This window comes from Hemicordylus capensis, chromosome 4 (assembly GCF_027244095.1).
Source record: "Hemicordylus capensis ecotype Gifberg chromosome 4, rHemCap1.1.pri, whole genome shotgun sequence".
Classification (NCBI taxonomy): domain Eukaryota; kingdom Metazoa; phylum Chordata; class Lepidosauria; order Squamata; family Cordylidae; genus Hemicordylus; species Hemicordylus capensis.
This window is the reverse complement of record NC_069660.1, coordinates 101,700-128,944: the sequence shown is the minus strand read 5'-3', so window position 1 is coordinate 128,944 and position 27,245 is coordinate 101,700. Positions and strand designations below refer to the sequence as shown.

Sequence of the window (27,245 nt, the reverse complement as noted above, 5' to 3'; positions counted from 1 at the left end):
TTTGCCTTCTGCTTCTTTTTCTTTTTTCTTCTTTATTCCTTAAACCTGTTTTTTAAAATCAGCTGTTTGTCTTGGGTTGCCATTCAGCCTAAAGGAGTGCTTTTCCCCTCCAAATTCCTTCCGCCCCTTGCCCCAACCAAAGCATCTGAATTTACTGACAACCCCTCATGTCAGGGGGATCCACAATACAGAAGCAAAGCCTGGATCTCTCAGAATGGAGCCCACACCCAAGCATATTGCAACCGTTCAGGATTGCTTCAGTCACCTCACAGTGGATCTGTTCACACGATCGGTGAGCCTCCTTCATCTCCAAATGCCTGACGGGCCCTGGCAGCCGTCACTAACCGTGTTTCTTCTTACACTTAGCTGCCAACCCTGCTGGTGAACAGAACCCTAAAAACAGATGCCAGGGCATGTAGTCAGTCTTGGTGGCTCCTTTCTGGCCCAGGCGCCCCCGGTTCTCTGACCTAGTCAGCCTGGCAGGCCCCACTGGGTTTCCCCTCAGCTTCCAGACTAACGGCTCCAGGGCCTAATCCTGCTCTACAGCCCTGCTTGACTCTGTGTAGCCACCAGGAGATGGAGCAGCAGAAACCAGCCAAATGTGGCTACTTGAGTTGAGTCCTCAGTTTAGGCCTGTGTCTTGTTGGCAGTCCATGCACAAGAGAGAAGAGATCACCTGGCGGGCATTCATCAGCAGATGGTGTAAAATGGAAAAATGAGGTTATGAATCAAGTGTAAAAACCAATCTTGACTTTTTTTACATAATGGACTGGATCGTGGCCTACATCTCAACACACTCAAGGGACAAATGTCTGCCCTGGCATCTATGCTATCCAATCACAGTAGAAAGTGACCTGCTGAGTGGAGGTGCTCTGAATCTAACCAGGAGAGGCTTGTGTCTTTCAAAGTGTGGGTGTAGAGAAGGATAAATAGCGTCAGAGAGATGGGGGCAGTAATTAATTAATTAATTAGATATTTTGTATCCCCCGTTCTACTATGCTGCCTCATCGTGGTGGTGTTGGTTGTTTCTGGGAGGGATGAACGAAGTACGCCAGGAGGTATACACCCAGTAGGCACACCCCAGCTAAAGCAAGCAGGTACCTATATTGGACAGCAGTGATATAGGAAGGTGCTGGAGGCGGACGATCACTTCAGTTATGACAAAGGCATACTTTCATACTGCAGGGGAAAAGACAATGTATGTTACCAAGAAAACCACATGGATAGACAAAATGGAATGATTGTCCATGTAGTGCCGGATGATGGGCCCCTCAGATAGGATGGTACTCAACATGCTACTGAGGAAGAGCTAAGGATCACTCAAAGTACCGATGGTGTTTATGACGCAGTTAGACTAATGCCTTTTGGACGTCTAGCAGCTGACGTTGCCATGCGGGAAAAGAAAATCCAAAGCTGCAAAGTTACAATGGGAACGTGGAATGTAAGAAGCAGGAATATGGGAAAGCTTGACACTGAAAGATGAAATGAATCAACTACAGGTTGGCTGTATAGCCTAGGGAACAGAAATGAAGCAGGAGAACGACTTATTAGTTTCTGCCAAGCCAATGATCTCTTCATTGCTAACATATTCTTCAAACAAGCAAAACGGCACCAATACACATGGACATCACCAGATGGAGTACACAGAAATCAAATTGATTGCATTATTGGTGCAAGGAGGTGGAAGAGCTTAGTTATAACAGCAAAGACATGGCCAGGGGCCGATTGTGGAACAGGTCACGAACTGCTCATGTGCAAGTTCCAAGTCAAGCTAAAGCAAATAAATAAAGCTATACAACTACCATGATATGATCTTGAGAATGTACCCACCACTTTCAAGATAAACATCAGGAACCGATTTGAAGTTCTGAACCTCATTGATAGGGAACTCAAGGAACTGTGGAATGAAATCAAAGAAGTTGTTGTTAAGGACGAATGTGAAAAGGGACTGCCAAAGACCAAGAAACAGAAAAAGGCAAAATGGATGTCAGAACATATGGTGGGAATTGCCCAGAAGAGGAGAGAAGCCAAAGTCAAGAAAGAGAAAGCCCTCAGGAAGGCACTTAATAGGGAATTTCAGAAAGCTGTTAGAAGAGACAAGGAGCAGTACTACAATGACACCTGTAAAGACCTTGAGGATGGAAATAGACACAGAAAAACAAGACGTGTTTTCCAAAGATCTCTAAACTCAGAGGGAGGTTCCAATCTCAAATTGGTATGTTAAGGGATGCTAAAGGACAGATAGTAACTGATTCAGAGAAGATCAAACAGAGATGGAAGGAGTATACTGACAATCCGTACAGCAGGGACATCAGCATACAAGATACTCTAGAAGATATTCCCTACTTGCAAGAACCTCTAGTACAGGAAGATGAAGCTAGATCAGCACTCTGGTCATTACCAAGTCAGAAGGCTACAGGACCAGGAAATATAGGACCAGCAAACGGAAGTATTTTTTCACACAATGCATAATCAACTTGTGGAATTCTCTGCCACAACATGTAGTGACAGCCAACAACCTGGAAAGCTTTAAGAGGGGCTTGGATAACTTCTTGGAGGAGAGGTCTATCAACGGCTACTACTCGGAGGGCCACTTCTAGCCTCAAAGGCAGGATACCTCTGAGTACCAGTTGCAGGAGAGAGGGCATGCATTCAACTCCTGCTGTAGGCTTCCAGTGGCACCTGGTGGGCCACTGTGTGAAACAGGATGCTGGACTAGATAGGCCTTGGGCCCGATCCAGCAGGGCTGTTCTTATGTTCTTATGTACAGGAATTGATGGAATAGCTACAGAAATATGACAGGCAATAGAAGAAGAATCAAGGCTCTAACCAAACTATGCCAGCAAATTTGGAGAACAACACAGTGGCCAATGGATTGGAAGAGGTCAGTCTACATACCCATACCAAAAAAAGGAGACTTAACAGATTGCACAAACCATCGCACAATATCCTTAATTTCACATGCTAGCAAAATAATGCTCAGGATCATCCAATGCAGATTAGAGTTCTATGTGGAAAGGGTAATGCCGGATGTTCAAGCTGGTTTCAGAAAAGGCCGAGGGACCAGAGATATAATTGCTGATGTACACTGGATAATTGAGAAAGCCAAAGAATACCAGAAATAAGTCAATATGTGCTTTATTGACTACAGAAAAGCCTTCAGTTGTGTCGACCATGTCAAGTTGTGGAATATCCTTGTGAAAATGGGCATCCCAGAACATCTCATTGTTCTCATGAGAAATCTATACACAGGACAGGAAGCGACAGTCCAGACGGAACATATTAAAACAGACTGTTTCCAGGTCGGCAAAGGAGTAAGACAAGGCTGTATACTTTCTCCTTCTTTATTCAATTTATATGCTGAACATATACTGAGAGAAGACAGATCGGGAAAAGATGAGGGTGGTTTTAAAGCTAGAGGAAGAAGCAGCAATAACTTGCGCTACGCTGATGACACCACTCTGATAGCTGAGAATGCGGATGATCTGCAAGCTCTAGTAGTGAAAGTCAAGGAGCACAGTGAAAAAAATTGGACTACGACTAAATGTCAAGAAGACTAAACTAATGACAATAGGTACACCAACCATTCTCAGAATTGACAATGAAGTGGTGGATAGCTTCTGCCCTTTTGGATAAACCATCAACAGTAAAAGATCCAGCAGTCAAGAAATATGCCTCAGCTCAGACTAGCACTTAGTAGGGTTGCAATGAAGGCCTTGGAATGGATATTTAGAGGCTGTGATGTGTCTACACCTACAAAGATTAGAATCATTGAGACAATGGTGACACTCTATGGATGCAAAAGCTGGACTTCGAAGAAGCCAGATAGAAAAAGCATTGATGCTTTTGAACTCTGGTGCTGGAGAAGACTTTTGAGGAGACCATGGACAGCCAGGAAAACAAACCAATGGATCACAGAACAAATCAGTGTAGAATTTTCACTCAAGGCACAGATGACCAGGCTCAAACTATCATCCTTCAGACACATTACGCCAAGATCCAGCTCCTTGAGAAGTCCATAATGCTGGGGAAAGTTGAAGGAAAGAGAAGAAGAGGACGACCAGCAGCAAGGTGGATGGCCTGGATTACGACAGCAACGAATTGCACCACTGAGAGACCTTCAAGGCCAAGTTGAAGACAGATCATCCTGGAGAGAATCCATCTCTGTGGTTGCTAAGAGTTGACACCGACTTGACGGCACTTAATCAATCAATCAGTACTGCCTGAAACTTACATCTCTGGGTGGTTTACAATAAAACAATATTTACATTTATTTATTTTATTTTTTACATTTTATATCCCGCTGTTCCTCCAAGGAGCCCAGAATGATGTTCTACATACTCAAGACACATCTATTCACCCAGGCTTTTAGTTAGATACTGTTTTAATAGTTTTTAACACTGTTTTAAATTTTACCTACTTCACAGGGTTGTTGTGAGGAGAAAACTTAACTGCACTTTTTAAAGTTGCCAGAGATGGGGAGGTTCTTATTTCAACCAGGAGTGCATTCCAAAGCCTCAGGGCAGCAACAGAGAAGGCCCGCCCCGAGTAGCCAGCAGACAAGCCAGTGGCAACAGTTGTCTCAGTCTTCCAGGGTGCAGAGCTGTGGGTTAGTGTCAGAGGGATACAGCTGTGGGGGAGTTTCCATTGGGGCTGTTCGCTCAGTCTCAAGACTCCTTTCTGGATGAGCGGGCTTAGCGCCTTTGCACTAGAAGCTGCTGATTAGCCAGAAGCCTATTTAAGTCACTTGGATGTGCATTGCCAGGGCAAAGGTCGGAAGAAGTGGGGAGGAAAAAAGGGGTCCTTCAGGTCCACGTCACACTCCAGAGGGAACAAGAAACTTTCCTTGCCCTGGTCATGTTGCCCTCACTTCATCACGCCTCAGGCTGGAAAAGCAATGGCACAAATGGAACGTGAGGCATGTAGTGCATACCGACATCAACTCCATAGAGGCCTTCTGGGCGATGCATGGCCGGTGGGTATCCTCCAGCCCATTTGCTATGAGCAGGGCGGTATCTCAGCTGACAATCGCCATGTGGGTTAAGGAAGCATATGCATCTTTATAGAACGCAGTCCTGCCCATTCGACAGGAACAGCAGCCATGTCTGTAGCATGTGCAGCAAATGCATTGCTGGAAGAAATCTGTCAAGCAGCTCTCTGGTCTTCATCCTCCGCTTTCACTAGACCTTCCTGGAGGGACTTGCTTGTTTTCTCAGAGGCTGCTTTCCAGAGGAGAAGCAGTTCTGTCTGCCTCAGGAACATGGGCCTTTCCCCCCAGCGAAGGCTGCCACAGAGAAAAGGAAGTTGGTGCTCGCCACAGAGGTTTCTGGTGGGTTTAATGGGGGCCATCCAGGACCAGCTAGTAGCTTTGGGGACCTCATGTGGCTGAGGTGTAGTGACTGTAGCACTCCAGTTCCCCTGTCTACCCCTCTTGCTGCCATCTCTTCCTCGTTAGCTTGTGCCTTTTCCCTCAGAGGAGGGTTGTATCTGCAAAGGATGCTGGGTTGGCTCGACCTCCTGCTCCTAGACAGGGCCAATCAAGAGCTTTGACTCCCAGCAGGAGGGAGGGGCAATCCCCTTGAACTCCAGTTCTTCGCCCTGTCTCGCTCCAGCAGGTGCTATTTCGCCTTGCTCCGTATACCTTTTACTGATCTGACTGCTTCCAAACTCTTCTGGACTGTCTTTTCTACCCTTGCCTGACTTTCCATTCCTCGCCACTAGTTTGTAGGGTAGCAGGGAGACAGCTGCATCTTCATCCTCTACCGCACCTCCTCCTGCCCTTTTCATGGCACTGGAGCCCAAGCGCGGTGAGAGCGCGATCTCTCCCCCTCTCTCGGAGGACTCTGTGGCACATTCGACGTGCCAGGCCGAGTGGGTGGTGGTGTCCAATCCCGCACCCAGCTCTCGGTCCCACAAGTCTTCCAAAGCCTCCAAGGCAAAGAAGCGGCAGAAGGCTTCTATGGAGGCTAGCTCTGGGGGCGCACAGGCTCTTCCCCAGCCCTCCCTCAGAGGAGGTATGGAAGGTGGGGGGAGTGCTGCAGCGTGAGCCTGAGGCAATGGAGCCTTCGGGCTGGTGAGCAGATCAACGTTTTGGAGGGGACGTCTGCGGAGGGCTCCTGTTCTGCACCCGCCCCCAAGCGTGTGTGCTGCCGCAGCTTCTCCTGTCCCATCCCCGCAGCCTGATTCTGGGGCGGACGACGTGCACCCAGCGTTTGCAGCATTGCTGCGCCGAGTGGTGGCTGAGGAGTTCCAGAAGCTCCCCTGGCCGCCCGTCCCTGTTGCTGCGCCGCTCCCGATTCCTGCTCAGCACTTTCCAGCCCAGAACCCAGCTGGCGCCATTTTGGGTGCTGCTTCGGCCGTCCCGCACACCTCCCCTCAGCACTGCCTGGCCGATCCTGCTGCTTCCGACCGGGATAGAGAGCCACCCACCCTCCCTTTCTCCTTGCCGCCCGCCCGCCCACCTGCCTTCCTTGGCGCCTCTGCTGCCGCCTCCTCTGGAGCCGCTGAGTTCTCTGAGTCTTCGGACTCGGCAAGGGAGGAGGGGAAACTCTCCGGGGAGGAGGATGAGCCTTTTCCTCAGGCAGACGACCCTGTCCTGCTGCACAAAGTAAGGGAAATCTTGAGGTTGGGGGAGTGGTTCAGCCTGCCTCTGAGGATTCAGAAGGAGATCCAGCCGTGCTCCCCTCCTTGCACTCTCCTGAAGTGACTATGCCATGTCCCCAGTTGTTTTTAGACATTTTCCAATGGCGGTGGGACAAGCCCACTGAGGGCAAAGGCCCTCCATCTGCAGTGGTGCGCATGTACAATTCCAGCAGTACCTTAATGGGAAAGCTCAAGGTTCCCCCTGTGGATGCGGAAGTGGCTGCCCTGGTGACGGGCTGTGCTTCCAAAGGAAGGGGAGGATGTTTTAAAGAATGGGGAGGATAAGAAATGCGACGCTGCCCTTCGCAGGTCCCATGAGGCGTCCACTCTTTCCCTCAGGGGCTCTTCTGCTACGTCCATCTTTGCAAGGGTAGCCATCCTGTGGATCAAAGAGCTCATGCCTTTGGTGCCACGTGAGCTGACCAGCCTTAGGCAGGGTCTTAATAAGCTGGGAAAGACAGTCGCCTTCATGGCAGATTCTTCCTTAGAAGCAGCTCAGTTATCCGCTCGGGCTATAGCCTCAGATATTACTGTGAGACGCCATTTATGGCTTAAGAACTGGAGAGTTGACCAAAAGTCTCGATCTAATCTCGCCAATTCTCCTTTCAAAGGGGGACAGCTTTTCGGTGAGGTGTTAGATCCTATTTTGATTGAGACTAAGGACAAGAAGAAGGTGATGCCTTCTTCCTCCACATCCCAGCATCAGGATTGCCGGTACTCATCTCCTTCTGCGTCTGGTCTCAAGAGTTATAGACCTTCCTTTCGCCCCAGCCAGAACAGGCAGGATAGGCTGTTTTGGTTTGAGGGACAGTCTTCCTTTCAGGACAACTCATTCTGCAAGCCCCAGCACCCGGGTTAGCCTCCCAAGCCAGGTTTCAAGCGAAACCAGACTCAATGACTACCCCCAGGCATCGTCTCTTCTTCAGGTGGGGGGCAAGTTGCAGGAATTTGCACAAGTCTGGTTTCAGACCTGCATGAACGCCTGGATTCTTCAGACGGTCTCCCAGGGGTACTCCCTATAATTCGCTGCCCAACCCCTGGACCGTTTCCTTCCCTCTCCTCGGTCCCGCAAGAAGCCCAAACACCACCTGATGCTGGAAGCCATCCGCCATCTGATTGCTATACAGGTGGTCAAACCTGTTCCTCCGCAGGAGCAAAGGAAGGGGGTCTACTCCATTCTGTTCATGGTCCCCAAGGAGAACGGAGAGCCCATACTAGACCTCAAGTTTGTCAACAAGTTTCTTCGGAGGAGGGGTTTTCATATGGAGACTCTTGGCACGATCCCCCCTCCAGGAGGGGGACTTTCTTGCATCAGCGGATCTCAAAGAGGCATATCTACATGTGCCCATCCACAAACAGGACAAGCGTTTCTTGAGTTTCTCCTACCAGGCTCAGCACTTTCAATACTAGGCGCTTCCCTTCGGTCTCTCGACTGCGCCTCGGGTGTTTACCAAAATCATGGTGGCACTCGTGGCGCACTTGAAGACCAAGGCCGTCCATCTTTACCCTTTTCTGGATGATCTGTTGATCAGGTCACCTTCCTTTCCCAGAGCCCAGCAGGACGTCCAGTTGACCCTTTCCACCCTGGAGGGGCATGGGTTCATCGTGAACTACCCCAAGAGTTCACTTGTGCCTCAAACAGAGGTCCTTCACCTCAGAACCATGATCAACATAGTTCAGGGGTTGGTCTGCTTGCCCCCAGAGCACAGGAACAAACCCTCATCTCATTGCCGGGCTCTGATTTCACTCCCCAGGTCCGATGTCCTATCACTGGCCCAGCTTCAAGGGATGATGTTGTCTACCATGGGTATAGTGCCATGGAGTTGCTTCCACTCTCGCCCGCTCCAGTGGCTTCTCCTAAGGTATCAGGACCAGGTGATGTGCAGATCCAGGATGCGCCTCAGTCTACCGCCCTGGGTGGTACAATCTTTGCACTGGTGGGTGTCCCCAGCCACGGAAAAGGGGGTCAGGTTTCTTCCTGTGGACCGTGTCCAAGTCACGACAGACGCCAGCCTCCTGGGCTGGGGTGGTCACTGTCAGCGCCTTGTGGCTCAGGGTCAGTGGTCCGAGGCCGAGCGCACCAATTCCATCAGTTGGTTGGAACTTCAGGCAATCAGGTTTTCTCTCATGGAATTTCTTCCAGTGGTCCAGAGTCGTCATGTGTTGGTCTGCACGGACAGTGCTACCGCCAAGGCCCACGTCAACCGGCAGGGCGGCTCAAAGTCCAGGACCCTGATGCTAGAGGCCTCGCTTCTGTTGGCGTGGGCAGAGCAACACCTTCTGTCCCTAGAAGCCGATCACGTCAGCGGGGCATTAAACAAGGTCGCAGACTGGCTGAGTCGGTCACAGATAGACCCAGCGGAGTGGTCTCTGGATCCCCGAGCCTTCCAGTGGGTAGTCCAAAGATTCGGTCAGCTGGTCATGGACTTATTTGCCGCTCCAGGAAACGTGAAGCTGGGGCGCTTCCTCTCCAGGTACCGCTCTCCCGGGGCGGAGGAAGTGGATGCCCAGACCTTTCTGTGGCCACCCAGCTTGAACTATGCCTTTCCACCATTTGCCATCATTCTGCAGACAATCCGGTGAGTCCGCCTATTGAGGGCGGAGGTTGTTTTGGTGGCACCACACTGGCCCCGACGGCCCTGGTTTTTGGACCTAGTAGAGTTGTCCAGTGAACCTCCTGCTCCACTGGGGTACAACAGTCACCTTCTCAGCCAGGGTCCGGTATTCTATCTGGAACCAGAATGGCTCAATCTCTCCACCTGGAGATTGAGCGGGGATCTTTAGCTGCATGCGGATATCCCCGTTTGGTCCAGGACACAATCCTGGCTTCCCGGAGACCTTCTACGCTTAAGGTCAGTCAATCCACCTGGAAGGCCTTCGTGTACTGGTGCTCTTCCGAAGGGGTTGACCCGCTGTCTGTGACAGTTGACCATGTTCTGGGTTTTCTACAAAAATGTCTGGACCAGGGACTTCGTCCCAATACGTTGCACCGCCAAGTCTTTACAATCTCATCAGTCTTGCACTTACAAGGGTCCTCTTCTTTGTCTCAGCCCCCCCATGTTCAGCGGTTCCTCAAGGGAGCGGCTATCCTCAAGCCACCTACTGTCCATAGGTTTCCCACTTGGGACTTGAATTTGGTTCTTCAGGCCCTTACAAAAGCCCTGTTTGAGCATCTGCGGCCAGTTCCCTTACGCTTACTTTCATTCAAAGTTTTGTTTTTAGCTGCCATTACTTCCGCCAGGTGAGTCTCAGACCTCCGCACCTTGTCTGTGCGGAAGGAGCTATGCTTGGTCTATCCGGACTATGTCCTGCTTCGCACCGACCCTCCTTACTTTACCAAAGTGAATTCTTTGTTTCATAGGGCCCAGGAACTGATGCTGCTCTCCTTCTGTCCTAATCCCTCCTGTCCCAAGGAATGGGCAAGGCACACCCTAGACGATCGCAGGGCAGTGCAAATTTACCTAAGGCGTACTAAGGTTTTTCGAGTTTCTGAAACCTTTTTCGTCTCCTTCAGGGACTGTTCTTTGGGGAAGAAGGTTTCGACATCCACCTTATCTCTTTGGATCTGCCAATGCATCAAGTTGGCCTACTCTGCCTCTGCCATTCCAGCCCCAGAGGGGATTGCAGCCCACTCTACTAGGAGTGTGGCTTCCTCGGCTGCACTTTCCATCTTGGCTCCTCTGGTCGATATTTGTCGAGCCGCCACATGGGCCTCCCTTTCCACCTTTGTGCGGCATTATAAAATCCACGATTCAATTTCTGCGGATGCAGCGTTCGGTAGACGGGTGCCGCAGCAGGTAGTTCCTTCTTGAGACCGGACCTCACAGCTCCCACCCAGTGTTTCATAGGGGCTATGGTAGGTCCCAGCATCCTTTGCGGATACAACCCTCCTCTGAGGGAAAATGAATCATTGACACTTACCTGAAAGGTCATTTTCCTCAGAGGTATGGGTTGTATCCGCCCCCACCCGCTTGTTCGTCCGATCTATTATTCTTCTGTGCTGCATTCCTGAACCCCATCTGTCTCCTATATGTCTGTGGGGCAGTTTCCTTTCTGGGGTGGTTTTCTCCCTGTGGGGTGTTTTAGATAGTCTGGCTGTATAACCAGAAAAAAGTCTCATGCAGAGTTCAATGTTGTGTGTTGTTGTGAGCTCTTAAGTTGTTGTCTTGTTTTCTATTTTCGCTTGATTGTTCTGGAGCATTTTAGAGCTGGCTACAAACTGGAGTTCAAGGGGATTGCCCCTCCCTCCTGCTGGGAGTCAAAGCTCTTGATTGGCCCTGCCTAGGAGCAGGAGGTCGAGACAACCCAGCATCCTTTGCGGAGACAACCCACACCTCTGAGGAAAATGACCTTTCAGGTAAGTGCCAATGGTTCATCCTAGCATGCCACCTTCACTTCTGGGGAGGGTGTTTTCTCTTCCCTGTGTGGAGCTGGTCTCTTGGTTGCACTGGCTACCAAAAACCCAGACAGGGGCTCTTTTCTCCAGCTCCTAAAAAGGCCTCAGCCCAAGTCCTGCCTCTCCGAAGCAGCAGCAACGAACTTGCCTGGACGGCCTCCCAGTCTTGGTGGCAGGCCCCACTGTTCCTCTCTCCTCCCTCCTCCAGTTCTACAGCGACTATGGGGACATCATCAAGGAGACCCTGAACCGGGCCCGCCAGATTGACCGGACCGAATGGGCTCGCACGCTGCTCCTCAGCCTGCAGCAGGTACGCTGGTCTGTGGGGGGCGGGGGGGGCTCCTTTGGGCCAGGGTGCCCTGCTGCTGCTGCCTGACTGGCTCCCTTTCTGCGCTTCCTCTTAGCTGCTGACACAGCTTCTCCTGGAGCAGGGACCAGCAGGGGTGGACTCCGCGGCCTTCCTGGAGATCCGGGACTTGGCGCGCCGGTTCTCGCTGCTCTTTGGGCTGCACCAGCTGCAGAACCGCCCAGCCCTGGTTGCCCTGCACAAGTGAGTAGGCAGCAGCAGCTGCTGCTGCTTTCTCCTGTAGTCTGGCAGGGGGGCAGTGGTGGGGGCGATGGGCCCGAGCCTGATGGGGGCCGTTCAGAGGGCTCCGTTGGGGGCAGCGAGTGGGGGACAGAAAGGAGTTCTTGCCAATCTGCAGGCTAAATGGATTTATTGGGGTGATTTAGACTGGCCATTGAACAAACCATTGAATGTTTAAAAAAGCAGTGTGGTGTTTAGGTACTTTGTAAATGAAAGTTCAGACGAATTGATTGACGAACCATTAAATCAATATGTGTCTAAGTGTCTTTGTTTTGACAACCAGGCCTTATCATTTGCTACATATTTCTGTTATACCCACTGAAGGGCTTCCTTCAAAATATTCAAATGATTTTTGTGTTGGGATGGAAACTTGGAGGTCCCCTCGCCCAACTCTTGGCTCAGAGCAGAGATCTGCTGCAGCACCTCTGACCGGTAACCTTTCGGCCTCTGGAGAAGGAGAGCCCACCACTACTGCCACACAGGGCGGATGCTTCCATTGTCCAAATGGTTCTCCCGAAGTCTGGCCTGAATCTGCCTCCTTGGAGCGCCAAGTCACGGGTCCTCCTCCTGCCTTCAGGAGCAAGAGAGAACAAGGCTGCTGTGGCGGCTGCTGCTGCTGCTTTTGTGCGGCAGCTTTTCAGCGCTTCAAAGGCAGCTCTCCTTCGTCTTTTCTTCTCCCGGCTAAATGTGTACCTTGCTCTGAGCAGGGGATGGTGCCAGGAGGCCTCTTTGCAACTCTAAAATGCCATGGTTCTTTTGTTAGGCTGTATGATGACTGGCAAAGGTGTCTCCTCACAGCTTTTTATGAGAGGATCGTTGGTTGTCTCTTTGCATTAAACTAACTTCATTTTAAGCCAAGTTATTAAAACAACTTATAATCAAAACCTAATTGTTTTGATTGCTACTCGTGTTGATGGCTGTAGGCTACCTCCAGATTCAGAGGCAAGAGGCTTCCAAACACCGGGGGGGGGGGCAGAGGAGCATAGTAGGAGAGGGGAGGGGGGGAATATGCCTTCCTCTCCTGGGTTGTGGGCTTCCCAGAAGCATCTGGTGGTCTGCTGTGAGAAACCGGATGCTGGACGTAGATAGCCTTTGGGTCTGATCATCCAACAGGGCTCTTCTTATGTTCTTATGATTTGATATTTTAAAAACATTTGCCATTTTAAATGTGGTTTTAGCCTGGTCTTTTCGCTTTTTAAACTTTATTAATCTTTTATATTGTATGTGTTTTAATAATGTTGTGAGCCTGAGCAGTAGTGTACTGGAGGGGCGGGGTATAAATATTTTAAATAAATTTAAATCAAAACATTCGGATTTAAAATTTAATAAAAATATATATATCATATTTTTCTTTTTAAAACATGTTTTCTCCACCTTGCTCATCTGTTGTCTAAATTCAGGGATGGGATCAGGTTTGCGTTCCAGGAACCAGCATCCCCCAACTCGAAGCTGGGCCTCATCAGCCTGCCCTTCCTGGAGCTACTGAGTGAATTCTCCCCGCGGCTGCTGCCTCCTGACAAAGCCCTGCTGTGAGAGTGACTGGAGGAAGAAAGGAGTTGGGGGGGGGGGGGGGAGGTCACTGTGCCCCCCCCTGCCCGCACTAACCCACCTCCTCCCCCCCTCTCCTAGCCTTTCGTATCTAAAGAAGACTTGCCAGGCACACCTCTCCTCCTCCGCTGGGCATGGGAGAGAGCCCTTCTGGGGCTCCTTCACAGCATATCAGCGCTCCTTGAGCCCCCAGGAGGACGCGCCTGTTCAGCCTGGCTCAGCTGCCAGGAGGAGGCTCAGAACAGCTGCTAAGAGGAGGCGCCTGGAGGGTGAGATGTGTGGGGAGCAGGCAGCAGAGCTCAAGGAGGCTGCACGAGGATTCGCGGTTGGCGGGTGGGGGTGCCCAGCCAGCCGTGGGAGGGCGCCTGCCTGCTGGGCTGGCAGGACGTGCTCGCTTCAGTCCTCAGGATCTCGGGGAAGGGCTGGAGACTCGCTGTCGGTCAGAGTAGACCCTGCTGACCTAGACAGGCTGTTTCTCCGACCGAGGGGTAAGGTGTCTTCCGTACAGTCTGTGTGGACACCATAGTCCTAGGAGAGACCCAATGCTCCTGGGTTTGGCGGTCATGGAGGGGTTTTCCTGGATGGCGAAGAAGCGGGCTAGGCTTCGGAGTTGGAAACCAGCATCTTTGGTCTGGGTTTGTCTTGCCAGAGTCTACTGAGCAAGGCGATGCCAGCCTCCCGCAGACCCCGCTGCTGACTTCCACCACACTGAAGGGGAAGCACCCTCTGACTGTACTTCCACTAGCACCAGAGGATTCAGACTCTGAGTCGGAATTTGTGCCAAGGTGAGGTGAAATGTGGCGGGCTGGGGGACCGACTCATTGGTGGGTGTCCCCCTCTTGGGGCGGCTGCTGTTCTCTCGCCCTTTGTGGCCAACCATGGCCGGCTCAGGCTCTCAGCATCCTTGCCAGACACTTGCAGCAGGGTCTTCCCTTCCTCTCCTGTGGGGTCACTTGTGTTAGATCTTGGGGTGCTGAGTGCATGAAGCAGGTCAGCATCCTGGGGGCACCTCTGCCGGGCCGATGGAGCCCATGGGCAGCATGCTGGTTCTGCAGGCCAGGGGGAGGAGGGCATTGGAGCCTCGCCCTTTTAGACACACAGAAAGAAGTCTCAACCCTGCCAGCTATTGCCCACACGCTTCCTTCCATGCACGCTTCTGAAGCTTTGGGGGACTCGGTCCTTGCAACAAAAAGCCCCCCAAAGCAGAGAGGATTCCCAGGGAGCTAAATGCTGCGGCACCCCATGCCTAGTCTTCTCACTTGCTCCCATGGAGAGCCCTCCCTCTGCATGGCCTTGCTGCTGCCAGTCGCCTTACCTGGAGCTGTCCCAGGCTGGTTAAAGGCAGAGAGGGAAAGTGTCTCACTCCACCCCCGGAAACATCACGGAGATCAGTTTCCAGCATCAGAGCCTGTCGAGTGTCTTCAAAGTTCTACCTCGGCAAGTCGGAGAACGAAAAGGCAGGAAGTGGGGACGGGTTTGCCCCCACAGTCCATTCTGGGAAAGTCTTAATCTGGCCACCTGCCAAACTCCCCCCTCCTCCCCCCCCCCACCAATCACTTTGGGGATGTAACATCGCATCCTCACCAGGCTTGAACTGATGAACCATCACCATTAGAGTCCCTGCTTCAGTGGCGGAGGTTATTCGGTGTGCGTCACTCCTCCTCCCTTCAGGGGGTGGGCTGGATCCTTGGGAGGAGGAGGAGGCCTTCCCGGTCCAGTCCTGCCTGCTTCAAGGCAACTGGCCTTTCTCCATTAAGATCTGGCCCTTTGAGCTTCTTGTTGTTGCAGTCAAAGTCCGTGTTTGTTTACCTGACAATTTATCAAAGCCTAGCAAGGGAAGCTTGTATGTCCCATGGAGAACAGGAGCGAGTCCCCAGAGTAATTCCTGGCAAGGGGGTCAAGCATCCCAGACCAGGAAGCCTCTTCCTTTTGGTTAGCCATCAGGTACAACTCTTCTGAAAAATGGTTCTCCGGGATGCCAAAGCCATGCCTGCTGGAGTGGCCATTTTCAGGCACTGTTAATCACAGTAAAGTGTGCCGTCGAGTTGATTTCGGCTCCTGGCGCCCACAGAGCCCTCTGGTTTTCTTTGGTAGAATCCAGGAGGGGTTGACCATTGCCTCCTCTGGCGCACTATGAGATGATGCTTTTCAGCATCTAATTATATCACAGTAATGAGGTGCCAAATGGTGAGCAGAGCCAAGCAGTGAGATGTGTGAGGAGGTTTCTCCCATACATTAGGCCTGCTTTCCTTTTCTGCACCCAGCTGTCGATAGAAGTCCCTTTACCCAGAGTTCATCATCCCTCTCCCATCACACTAGAACCAGGGGTCATCCCATGAAATTGATTGCCAGGAAATTTCGGACCAACCAACGGAAGTACTTTTTCACACAATGCATCATCAACTTGTGGAATTCTCTGCCACAAGATGTGGTGACAGCCAACAACCTGGATGGCTTGAAGAGGGGTTTGGATCACTTCATGGAGGAGAGGTCTATAGGCCACCTCTAGCCTCCAAGGCAGGGGAGTCACAGCAGGAGGGAGGGCCTGCCCCTTTCAACTCCTGCCTGTAAGCTTCCAGTGGCATCAGGTGGGCCACTGGGTGAAGCAGGCTGCTGGACTAGATTGGGCCTGATCCAGCAGGGCTGTTCTTTTGACCAGTTCTGGTCCTACAGGGTGGGGGGTGGGTATCAGATCTGGAAGGTTCTTGGTCAACGTTTGCTTGGTCTAGTAGGCATTGACCTGTAGGGTCACGGGGGGGGGGCGGAGGGCTCTGTTTTGTCCCCCATTTTGTTTAACATACCATGTCCACATGAAACTGCTGGGGGAGATCACCCGGAGACTTGGGCCTCTGAGTCCAGGGAGGCAGAGGGAATTCTGAGCCAGGCGTTGGAGGGCTGGATGGGGACGGACAGCTGGAACCTAATCCTGACAAGCCAGAGGTGGTGATGGTGGTCAGTAGAAGCCAGAGGATGGGCTTTCGGCCTGCCCTTGGTGGGGTGGCGCTTCCTCTGAAGGGGCTGGTCCACAGCTTTTCCTAGGCTCAGCACTGCTCCTCGCCAGCCTGTGGTGGCCAAGACGGCCTTTGCTCAGCCCCGGCTTTCAGTTGCTCCAGCCGCAGCCCTTCCTTGAGAAAGCTGGCCAGGCCTTTGTCACCCGTCCTTGTTATAGTTGTTTATTTTAATGCATTTAGATGCTGCCCTATATAGAATCTCAGTGTGGCTTAAAATGTAGACAAACTGCATCTAAAACCTAAAAATCATATGAAACAGATTTAAATTACCATGAATAAAACTTCAAAAAGTCACAAACTAAAAGCCTGATGAAACCAGTGTATTTTGAAAAGTCATTCGAAAGAACGAGAGTTCTCACACTTGGATTACTGCAGCACTCCATGTGGGGCTGCCCTGGAGAAGTATTTGGAAACGGCAGATGGTGCCCAAAGTGGCGGCTGCCAGATTTGAGACCTGGGACTGTAGACAGTGTGCCTATTTGAGGTGCTGGCTGTTACCTTGAAAGCCCCAAGTGGCTTGGGCCCCAGGTATCCTTGGGACTGCCTGCTGCCAGCCAAATCGACCCATCCAAGTCGATCAGCGAGCGGGGGCTCTGCTCTTCGGGCTGAGGTCAAGCACATCTGATTTCTGTGTGTGGAGCTGGCAGCACGTGGAATGGGTGGGTCGCCAAACTTAAAAGGACTTTGTTTTCTGGTCCCAGAGAGAGGTACATGAGAAGTCGATGCAAGGAAATGGCATGCAATGTGTGCAGTTGTGTGGCAGTGGCTTTCCTGAATCCTGGCATAGTCTGCGTGTGTTAAAGCAGGGGGCGTGGGGATATGCTGCCATACTAAGGTTCTAGTCCACATAGAGGTCCCAAGTTTGCTCGAAGCATGGATGTGATTGTGTGTTATCCAGCGGCTTCCCTTTTCACCCCGTTTACTTTAGGAGGGACCCTAATGGGACTTCTGGTAATATACAAAATGTGCCTGTGCTTTTTGCAGGGAGGGGTGGGTATTACATCCATCTATAGTCTGATTGTTCTCCTCCCATTTGAGGTGTGTTTAGGGTGGAGTGTCACAATACCCTTTCCTAACAGGCTGGCCACAGATGCAGGTCAATTGTAGGAGGCTTTAGAAAGCAAAGTGGGGTATCACACTGCCCTTTTAACTTTGGGAGGGGTTTCCAGGCAGGGCAGGTATTAAATGGGAGTTTAAGGTTGCAATCCTATGCAGATTTACCTAGGAATAAGTTCCAGTGTGACTTATCCCAAGTGCTACTGTATCTTCTGTTGGAATCCACCAGATACAAAAACACTTTAATCTGGGACAGATGGAACTCTCAATCTCTATGATATGAGGAACACATTTTGTTGCATTTGCTTCTGATATGTGGTTCTGAAGCAAAACTCTTGTCATTTATGAATTTTTTTTTTAATTGTTTGAGAAACTAACTTAAAATAACTCAACTGGCACCACTGGTTTCTCTCTTTCTTAACCCCAACTGCGAAATGTCTGGGTGATTTATTTTTAAAGGAAACTCCTGATTTTCTAATATTTGTATCTGCTAATGAGGAAGGGGCACTTGTGGGGAGGCAGACCCCTTGGAGGGAGACTAAAGAAAAAGACTCTGAGTGGATTTAATGGATATTTTGTACATGGTGCTTTGCAAGGAATGAGAGGCAAGGTCTCTGCCCCAGGGGGCTTGCATAAAACAGAAGAGAGAGGGGAATCAGAATCTGTCATTATTTCCACCATGATATGCTGGAAGCTTGATCACAAGGAGGTGAAGCTGTAGAAATGAATATTCTGAAAGGGTTGGTGGCCCCCTTAGCTAAGCAGGGTCCACCCTGGTTGCATCTGAATGGGAGACTAGATGTGTGAGCACCGTAAGATCTTCCTCCGAGGGGGATGGACCTGCTCTGGGAGGAGCATCTAGGTTCCAGGTTCCCTCCCAGGCAGCATCTCCAAGACAGGGCAGAGAGAGATGCCTGCCTGCAACCTTGGAGAAGCCGCTGCCAGTCTGCCTTGACAAGACTGAGCGAGATGGACCAAGGGTCTGACTCAGTCTATGGCAGCTTCCTCTGTTCCTGTGGCAGGGCCTTCTCAGTGATAGCCCCTGGGCTCTGGAACTCTCTTGTGGTCGAGACCCACATGGCTCTCTTCCCCAGCCCTTTGCGGGGAACTGAAAACCACCCTTTTCCTACAGGCCAGTGTTGACCAATGAGTGGCCCCCTGCTCCCCTTTTAAGGTAGTTTTATCTGTAGGCTTTGAAGTCTTGTTCCTGTTTTTATCTGGGTTCTCCTTCCTGGGGTCTTTGGATGAAGGCTGGTATGGAGTTTTATTGTCGCTGGGGACAGCGGGAGTTGCAATTGAGCGCCTGCTCCACTCTTGAAGGGAGCCAATGCCTGCCGAGCGGCGGGGCGATTCCCAGCACGCACACACACCCCGGCTTGCCTGCCCCCCAGCCCAGCAAGAGGGCAGGAACAAGTGTGGCCAGCACTGCGCAGCCGCCTCCAGGAAGCCGCCTGGTCCTGCCCTCTGGCCGGGCTGGAGGGGGCAGGCAAGCCGGTCGCCACGCCCGGCCAACCCTCCCGGGTGAAGCTGTTGCCTCTCTTGTGTGCAACTCTGTCAAGGTGCCTTTCTGCTCATGCCTTGTAGGCTGCATCCGATGGCGGCTGGAGAGGTGGTGCTGGAGGCCCCGGAGAGCGAGGAGGAGGAGGAGGAGGAGATGCAGCAGCAGTAGCAGCACTTGGGCTCTGGGCCAGGTAAAGGTGGGCAGGGGAGGCAGAGCTGCCTGCATGGCCCAGACACCCACACCCACCCCGCTCCCTCCAGCTTGGGCTAGGCAAGGTGCTCCCAATCTGCTGGCTTCTCTCCAGCCTTGGAAAGGGCCTCCTCTCAGCACGGTGGCATTCCCGGGGGGGGGGGGGCGCCTGGCTTTTCCCAAAGCCCCCTGGACTCCCTTCCTCATGCCCAGCCCAGCCCACCCCCTGGAGCAGGACCGTCTCTAAGGGGGAGAGGCCTTGACTTGGTCCAGCCGCTGCGCTTGTGTCCCTCCGTCTCGTGTGTGGCCACCTGAGAACTGCTTTGCTCCATCTGGCCCAAGGAGGTCCGTGGGGGGCGGGGGGCCTTCCTGGGCCTAGTGACCCCCACGGTGGCTGCTCTGTGGTGGCCGGCTCTGTACAAAGAGCTTCTCGCTTGCTGTTGCGGCCGAGAGCCGCTGAGCAGCCCAAAGCGCTGGCCTGCGCCCAAGAGGCCGAGTGGTGCCCCTCGGGGTCCCGGCTGCCCCCGGCTGGCTTGATCTCTCTCTCTCTCTCTCTCTCTCTCTCTCCTCCCCCCGCAGGGTTCCTGAGATAGGGGGCAGGATGGGATCCCTCCCCTGCCCAGCCCGGCGGCTTCTTCCCAGAGTTGGTTGGCGCGTTGTGCCTTGTTGCGTTTCCTCTGGAGGAAGAGGCGGCCTCGGGGAGGTTTTCCGTTCCACTGTTGGTTCTTTATTGGCTGGCCTCATTAACCGTTGGTGAAGAAATAAAGCCAGTTTGCTGAACGGGCCTGTTGTGGTGGCAAGGAGGCTGCTCGAGGGGAGGGGCATCCTCTACCCGGGGTTGAGACGGATGACGTAGGACTCGCTGTGGGTCACGTACCGCACCCAGCGGTGTGGGGGACTCGGCTGTGGCCCCATGAAGCGCAGGAAGCGGATCTGTAGCCCGGAGCACGTGTGTGCCGGCACCTCGAAGGAGAGGGTGGCGGGACCCAGCTCCAGCAGCCCAGCCCGGCCGAGGCCTGGCACCTCCAGCTGGAGGGAGGGAGGGAGGGAGGGAGAGCAGGGTCAGCGGGCAGGCCAGAGGGCAGCCCTGGCCACCCCCTCCTGGGCTTGAGAGCCGCATCCCCCCCCCCCTTTGCCCCTGACCTTAAAGAGTGCAGAAAGCTGGGAGCCACCTTGGATGCGGGGCACGACCCACTCAATGGACTTGGTGGTGGGCTGCAGCGCTGCCACCTGTTCAGGGCTGCTGAGCTCTTGGGAGAGGCTGGAAAGGGAAGAGGAGGGAAGAGCTCCTGCTGGCCCCAGCGGACACTCCTGTCCCAACACACGGCTTGTGCCGCGCTGGACACCGTGTGCAACTTCCGTGCTGGGAAGGGCCGGGCTCACCTGAGAGTAGACCTGGGAACAGGAATGTGGAGGTGGACATTTCCAGCATGGCTGCAAGAGAGAGAGCGAGCAATTGCCTGTGGGGGCCAGTGGCACTTGGGTCCCATCCTGCCGCCGCCCCCCCCCCCCCGTACCATGGTGGGTTTCTTACCTCTTGGGTGACAAGTCACAACGCAGCTTGAGGTAAACTTGCAACCTGCATGGAAGGAAAGGTGGGGGGAGTGAGGGGAAGCAGGCTTCTCTCTTCTTCTCCCCCCCCCCCCCGCCACCATTTGAGGCTGCACTCACCTGCCAGGAGGGTCCTGGGTGATGGTGGGGAAGAGGTGGAAGGGCAGAGCCGTGGGGAGGTCATCTGACAGCTGGTACTGCATCAGGGCCAGCTGGGCAGAAGGGAGAGGGAGGGAGTCGGGAGCAGTTCTCCACCCCATCTCGCCACCCCCCACCCACCTACTCTGCCTTTACCTCCCCTTGGCAGGGGTTCACGCGGAGAATGCGGCTGCGCTCAAACTCATCCAGCTGAACGGAGCTGTGGAAGGAGCATTCGTCCACACGGACTGCTGTGCCATAGCCTGGGGAGGAGAGCCAGGGAGCATCAGGGGGAGAGAAGACTCTGGGGGCGGGGGGGAGAAGGGTCTTGCGGCGGGGGGGGGCTGTACCTCGTAATTCTGTCTTGCCCACGCAGAACTCCTCCGTGAGACCAATCCGCATCTCTGCAAGGGGAGACGGTCCTAGTGAGGAGCCTTCCCTGCAGCCCTCCCCTTGTAACACCTGCTCCCAGGTGGCCATCCCAGAGAGCTTGTTGGCTGTGGAGCTTCTGACATGGGCACCAAACCTGGCCAAGAATGTCCAGCCAGATTCCTTGTTGATGTCGTGTCAGGTTGTGGCTGCCAGGGGTGGCGGCAGCGGCCACCTTGGGCTTGTTTCCAGGATTGTCTTCAAGAGGGTAAAGAGCAAGGGGGGGGGGGGACAGGGAGAGGTCTGGCTGCCTATTTGCTCTGCCCACCCCCCTCCCGCCGGCTTGGACCACAGAGCCAAGGGAAGTCCTTGCACTTCGGACAGAGGCCTTCTGCACTTTTATCCGCCTGGGAGAACACATCCTGGGCGTGTGCCTCTGCCTTGGCTGGTTTTTCATTTTCAAGGGGCAGATGTGGGTTGAAGCAACTTGTAGGCAGTCTGGGTGGTGTGACTCCTCTCGGATCATGCATGAAACGAGCAGCTTGCACTCTGACCAGCTGGAGGGGGACCAGCAAAGGGCGTTCTGGTGGCCTATCCCAGAACCCCCTGTGTCCGCGCAGACAGCTGTCCTCCTCCATCCCTTCCTTCCTGGTGTTGTGTACCAAGCCCAAAGATGGCCCATGGCTGCCAGGTGTCGGTGCCGTGACTCGCTATTCAGTGCCACCCCAACCGTGGTGGTTTCCCAGAACAAGGCACAGCTGGCACATCCTTATTGCTGCTTTCACTCACCGGAGCAGCCAGGGAAGAAGCTCTTGAGGCGGATTTCCCCTTGGACGTCAGTTTTCATGGGAGTGCCCTAGAGAAGAGAAACCAGACGGCTCCACCACACCTGACTGGATCCTGTGGGTTCGGGGAAGGCCCGGACAACAGGGATTCCCTTTCCCCAGAGTCCTTTGGTCACTAACTCACATTAGCAGCAATGATGACTGTGAGACGCTCCACCACGTCCAGGAAAACCTCAGACCGTGCGCCCTGGCGGAAGAGGAAGCAGCAAGGGCACCGGTGGCGGCGGCTGGGGCTCCATCCCTGGACCCTTCGCCGTGCCACAGATGCGCACCTGGGCTCTGTTCGCACTCCAAAGCCTTAACTAAGGTCACCACAAGCCGCCTCCTGGGCGTGGACGAGGGAAGACGGGGGGCCCAGGGGCCCCGGGAGAGACGGTCTTACCTGCTCCCCCCGCAGGGGCAGGACGGGGCGGGCAGCAGCACAGCCGGGGGCCACTTTGCTCTGTTGCGTGTCTGCGCCAAACTGCAACCACATGGAAAAGCTCTGATGGAACTGGGGGGGCGGCATTTGGTCATCCCGCTGAGCTCACTGAGAGCACACCTGGCGAGGGCACACTTGGGCTGCAGAGAAGCAGGCTGGGGCCCCACCCTCACGGCATGTCACGCCAAGGCATTTGGCATTTAAAATGTCACCAAGAGCCAGTTTATCCCAAGCCCTGGTTTTCGTGTGCGCCTCCCTGCACCCAGCAGCCAAGCCCATTCCTGGTCCAGGTGCCACCGGCCAGTGGGAGGGAGGCCTCCTGCAGTGCAGGGCCAGAAAGGCCTCGAGACCTGAAGCTCCTGGAGCTGCAACAAGAGCCTGGAGCTGTGCGGGCCGCTCAACCCCTCCACGTGCCACGAATCCGTCACGCTGCCAGCCTCACTGGAGGCCAGAACGGCGGGGTGGGGGTGCGCGGCCGAGTGGTGATTGGGCAGCTTCAACTGACCTGTTTTTACGTTTGTGACAGGTCTGGGTTTGCAGGAGGGGGTCTTTTCTGCCCAAAGATGGGTTAAGAAATAATGAAAGACTCATTCTGGGAACAGCCATAGCTCAGCTAGAGGGCTTCTGCGGTGCTGCACACCAAGAGTGCCCAGTTCCACCCCTCCCTGGCGGCAGTGCCAGCTAGGGCTGCTTTATTTGTTCAACACGAAGGGGCAACGGGACCAGCCCTTCACGCGGCTCTCCCTTGGCCACTTCAGTCAGTCTACTCTGGATGTAGGAAAGGAAATTTCCAGGCACTCAGTGGAGGGTGGAGGAGGAGGAGACTTCTGGGCCAGGCTCTCCCACTCACCAAGCCCACAGTGCTGAGGTCCAGGAGGCTGAACTGCTGTTGGTCAAGCACAGGTTCCATCTGGATAAAATTCTTCAACACATCAGGCGTTGTCGTCTGGATGTAGCCATAATCCTGAGGAAGAAAGGGGGGGAGAGGGGTTGAGCCGCCTCTGGGGTGGCAACACAGCTGCCAAAGAGATGGGGCTGGGACCAAGAGCAGACTCCATGCTCCGCACACCCTAGCTAGTGACGGGGTTGGAAAGCTCTTTCCCAAAGCTCTTCTCCCTGGCATTTGAGGGATGGTCAGAATCCCAGTCCAGCCTTTCACGGCCCCCACTCAGGGAGTGACTTGTTGCACATGGAGGAGGCACAACCAGCGCTCGCCCAGCATCAGATCAGAACCGAAGAGAGTCCGGAGCTGGAGCCCCCCAAGGAAGCTTCCTCTGGACTTCGAACTACTGATTAGTTTAAAATACTCTGGAACTCTCTGAAGTCGGCTCACGGCAGCTGAAGCAGCAGCTCTCCCCAAAGGGCGTTGTTGTTTTCTGACCCCACCAAACAACATGCACACTAATCGCCTGAAAAGGCAGCCAGATATGCTGCACCATGTCATCTGAGCGGTTACAAAGGGGAGGATTAAGTCGGGGGGGGGGGGACTTGGCTTCTCTTGCTGAAAGCATTTGTAGGAAGTCCCCTTAAAACAATTTTCGTTTGTCAGGAGTCCCCAGTTGGCCCAAAGTCAATGGACACTGAACGGTGGGGGGGGGGCAGTCTGGGCTCAGAGGTGCTGAAGGGCTCCGCCTGCCTCTGACGGTTGTCAGCTCAATGCTTTCCAAGGCCTTCTGGGCCAGCCTTCCACTTGCCAGCAACCAGGACAGGATGGTGGCGGCTGCTACTTTGCATTGCTTTCAACAGTTTTCAATTCCCTCTGCTTTAGTTTAGTAACTTGTGGGAATACACTAGATGTTAACGGTGTCTGCACCTTTAATGTTGCTTTAAATTTTTGGTGTGAGCTCCTTATGGAGTAAGACAAGGTAGAAGATTTCTTCAGTGCACAAATCCATTTCTTCCTGCACTCCTAGGGATTCCTGGAGGGGGAAGCAATTCTCAATCCTGCCTCGCCTATGCTACAGTGTTTTCCCAATTGAAATCTGAACTGCATTCTGGCTGTGCTCACGCCCCCCCCCCCCCTTGAGTCCATGGTTAAGGAAGAGCTTTAAAAAGCTTACACTTCTTCCTAGTGGCCAAGTTCTGGACTCTGGAGCTGGGGCCCCCCAGCATCTTTGGGCCAGGCGCTGCTCGGGCCTCTCTCTTTCTAGCCCTTCCGAGAGGGCACTGGAATGGAATGCAATCATCCCAAGACCAGGACAGAACAGCAGATTCAAGGAAGTTCTGCTGTGGTGGACAATTATTTTGGGGAAATAAACTTTGAGTCTCACAAAGGTGCGGCCACCTCTGGGGCAGCTCTTCTCGGGATGAGATGTGTAAGGCAACAACAAGGGATCTGTCAACATGTTTACAAGGCATGTGAAGGTTGAGGTGTTTGCCCCCATACTGCGCAAGGGCATGCATGCAAGTTGTGCAACTGCAAATTGCTCAAATGATGTGACACAAAAGTAAGCCCAATGGAAATGATTCTTCTGTTGTGTCATTTGTGCAATGTGGGCAGTTGCCCAACTTGTGTGCATGCAGTGTTACATGGCTGGCATACCCCTGTGTAGAAGTCTCTGCCACAAGATGTGGTGACAGCCAGCAACCTGGATGGCTTTAAGGGGTATGGACAACTCCAAGGAGAAGAGGTCTCTCAACGGCTACTCGTCGGAGGGCTACAGGCCACCTCCAGCCTCAGAGGCAGGATGCCTCGGAGCACCAGTGTCAGGGGACCAACAGCAGGAGAGAGGGCGGGCCCTCAACCCCATGCCTGTAGGCTTCCAGCAGCATGTGGTGGGCCACGGTGTGAAACGGGATGCAGGACTAGATGGGCTTCCTGGGGCCTGATCCCACACAGCTGCTGTTCTGTCAGTATGCCAGTTGCTGCATTTGAAAGCAGGTACTGCAGAAGGCCCTTCCCCAGCAAGGAGTGGCTACTGCAGTGCTACTGGAATGGCTTCAGAAACAGCAGGACCCCCCCCCCCCCCGCAACTCTATAACCAGTACAGGGAAAGAGCAAAGTCGGGCTCCTTGCACATCCCCCCCCCGTGCCACACCTCGCTGTGCTTTTTCTCACAGCATCCCCAGGCTACCTGTGTTTGCCAGCCACGCGCCATTCTGCTGGGGAACTAGGAGTCCGGCTCCTTCCACTGGGAGAGCCCAAGGACAGCAGGCTCTGCCTCCTGGCTGGATAGGAGGAGGCCCCTCAAAGGATGGAGGCGCTTGCTCCGCTCCCTGCTCGTGTCAGGCCTGGCGCAGCCCCACACGCTGCCCTCCCCGGCACTCTCCCTGGCTGGGGCTCCCGCGCAATGCATGTCCCTTCACAGAGGCCTCTGCAGGCCGTTTTTCTGGCCGTGGGGCTCGTCGCCAGCATCCAGCGGATCGCGCAAGTGCTGCCCACCCACAACGTACCAGTAACTCGTCAAGCACTTCGTAGAGGAGAGCGAAGTTCAGGCTGACCGTCTTCTCGCTCAGAGGCCCGCAGTAATCTCGCAGCAGAGTCACCAGCCTGCAAAGGGGGGCCATCAGGGGGGTCTCCAGCCCCAGCCACTCCGCCCCCCCCCCCGCTGGGCAGGGCAGGGCCGGCTCCTCACCTTTGAAGGAATTCAACGGCTGTGACCGGGGAGGCGCCGGGCAGGACCCTCGCCGCGAAGTAGAGGCCGGCATGCCGCACGTGGACAAAGTGCAGCCCTCCATGCGCCTGCTGGAGACACGGCAGAGCCGCTGAGCCAGAAGCCCCCTCCCCACGCCCCCCGCCCCAATGCAGAGGCGCCTCCTGGCGCTGCACCCCCCCACACACACACACCCCCCCCGCCGCGTACCATGAAGATGGGGGCCTGGTCTGCAGGCAGCGCCGTGATCTGCCGGTAGAAGCGCTCGGCCAGGTCCGAGCCCCCGTCTCCGCGGACTGCGCGCCACCAGGTTAAGGAAGCCGAAGACAATCGCGGGCTGCATCCAGACTGGGGCGGAGGACCCAGATCACCCGGAGCGGAAGCCTGGCGGGTCTGGAAAGCGAAGTCTGCAGGGCTCAGACCGAGGGCGGGGGGGGGCGCCGCCTAGAAGGGGCGGAGGAGCTGCGCTCCGTTGCGCGCCTGACTGAGGGCGGGAGGACCGAAGCCGAGCAGGAGGAGGCTCGGGAAGGGCGGAGGTGGGGCGACGGGGCCCCCAGCCGAAGGGCGGCCGCTGCTGCTGGGCAGGGGGAGGGACAGGCTGCTGCCCGCGGGGCGGGGGGGGGGCTCCCGCGGCCACCTGCCTTTCTGGAGGGCTCCAGTTTTTCACACAACGCGCGATCCACTTGTGGAACTCTCTGCCACAGGATGTGGTGAGAGCCAACAACCTGGATAGCTTTAAGAGGGGTTTGGATCACTTCATGGAGGTCCATCAATGGCTACTAGTCGGAGGGCTGTGGGCCACCTCCAGCCCCCAAGGCAGGATGCCTCTCAGCACCAGTTGCAGGGGAGTCACGGCAGGAGGGAGGGCAGCCCCCTTTCAGCGCCTGCCTGTGGGCTTCTGGTGGGCCCCTGTGCGAAGGAGGGTGCTGGCCTAGAGGGGCCTCCTTGGGGGCCTGATCCAGCAGGGCTCTTCTGGTGCTCCAGTGTCAGAGGCCGGCGGAGGAGCCCCCCCCCCACTGGGGGCAGGGGCAGGGGACCCTCCAAGGCCCCTCCTCCCCACGCGGCGAGGGGCGAGCCCCCCTCTCTCCCCCCCTCCCTCCCGGAGGCGTCCCGCCCGAGCCAGCGGCGCTCCCCTCCCCGGCAGGGCTCTCTGCCGCCGCGTCACGGAAAGGATCCAGTCCTTGTAGAGCAGCCGGTCGCCCTTGGAGGAGAGCACGAAGACCTGCGACAGCATCGCTCAGCGCGCGGGGGCCTCGGGTCGGCGGAGGCGCTCTGCACATGCTCCGAGGCTCCTCGTCCAGAACGGCCGACAGGCAGGAGCCGCTCCCTCCTTCCGCATCCAGGGCCTTCAGCCACGTGACGGTTCCCCGCGACGCGTCACCGGGAGGGGAGGGGCTGC

The 27,245-nt window shown here is 54.6% G+C and overlaps 2 protein-coding genes across 8 annotated transcripts in view; one reads left to right on the top strand and one right to left on the bottom strand.

Annotated features, from left to right (window-relative positions):
- STAG3 (stromal antigen 3) overlaps positions 1 to 19,709 on the top strand; it is an 80,939-nt gene extending 61,230 nt beyond the window's left edge. For all 3 annotated transcript variants that reach the window (XM_053243814.1, XM_053243813.1, XM_053243812.1), the window contains 7 exons: positions 11,247 to 11,348; positions 11,443 to 11,588; positions 13,025 to 13,153; positions 13,254 to 13,441; positions 13,822 to 13,957; positions 18,824 to 18,930; positions 19,509 to 19,709. In XM_053243814.1, coding sequence (XP_053099789.1) covers positions 11,247 to 11,348; positions 11,443 to 11,588; positions 13,025 to 13,153; positions 13,254 to 13,441; positions 13,822 to 13,957; positions 18,824 to 18,908 — 786 coding nt within the window. In that variant the 3' untranslated portion in view covers positions 18,909 to 18,930; positions 19,509 to 19,709. The remainder of the gene's footprint in view (positions 1 to 11,246; positions 11,349 to 11,442; positions 11,589 to 13,024; positions 13,154 to 13,253; positions 13,442 to 13,821; positions 13,958 to 18,823; positions 18,931 to 19,508) is intronic.
- Positions 16,489 to 27,237, bottom strand: AP4M1 (adaptor related protein complex 4 subunit mu 1). Of its 5 annotated transcripts, none has more exons than XM_053243816.1 (15): positions 27,023 to 27,237; positions 26,057 to 26,142; positions 25,829 to 25,938; positions 25,647 to 25,743; positions 23,104 to 23,217; positions 22,215 to 22,295; positions 21,957 to 22,019; positions 21,777 to 21,843; positions 20,969 to 21,022; positions 20,775 to 20,881; positions 20,601 to 20,692; positions 20,464 to 20,508; positions 20,313 to 20,363; positions 20,102 to 20,190; positions 16,489 to 19,958 (listed from the first exon to the last, which is right to left on the bottom strand). In XM_053243816.1, exons 1-15 carry the CDS (start codon positions 27,078 to 27,080, stop codon positions 19,657 to 19,659), a joined length of 1,416 nt encoding a protein of 471 aa, XP_053099791.1. In that variant the 5' UTR covers positions 27,081 to 27,237; the 3' UTR covers positions 16,489 to 19,656. The 5 variants fall into 5 exon arrangements, with proteins under 5 accessions (XP_053099791.1, XP_053099792.1, XP_053099794.1 ...); XM_053243817.1 differs by having other exon boundaries at positions 25,829 to 25,935; XM_053243819.1 differs by having other exon boundaries at positions 20,073 to 20,190; positions 27,023 to 27,235.
- Positions 27,238 to 27,245: the final 8 nt, after the last annotated feature.

Bases quoted from the DNA above. Each gene is read 5' to 3' on its own strand.
- AP4M1 (XM_053243816.1), bottom strand. From the start codon at position 27,080: ATGCTGTCGCAGGTCTTCGTGCTCTCCTCCAAGGGCGACCGGCTGCTC. The intron at 20,509-20,600 runs GTGAGTGCAGCC...CCTTCCATGCAG, and splicing joins ACCCAGGACCCTCCTGGCAG to GTTGCAAGTTTACCTCAAGC. The intron at 19,959-20,101 runs GTGGCTCCCAGC...CCCTCCCTCCAG, and splicing joins GGTCGTGCCCCGCATCCAAG to CTGGAGGTGCCAGGCCTCGG.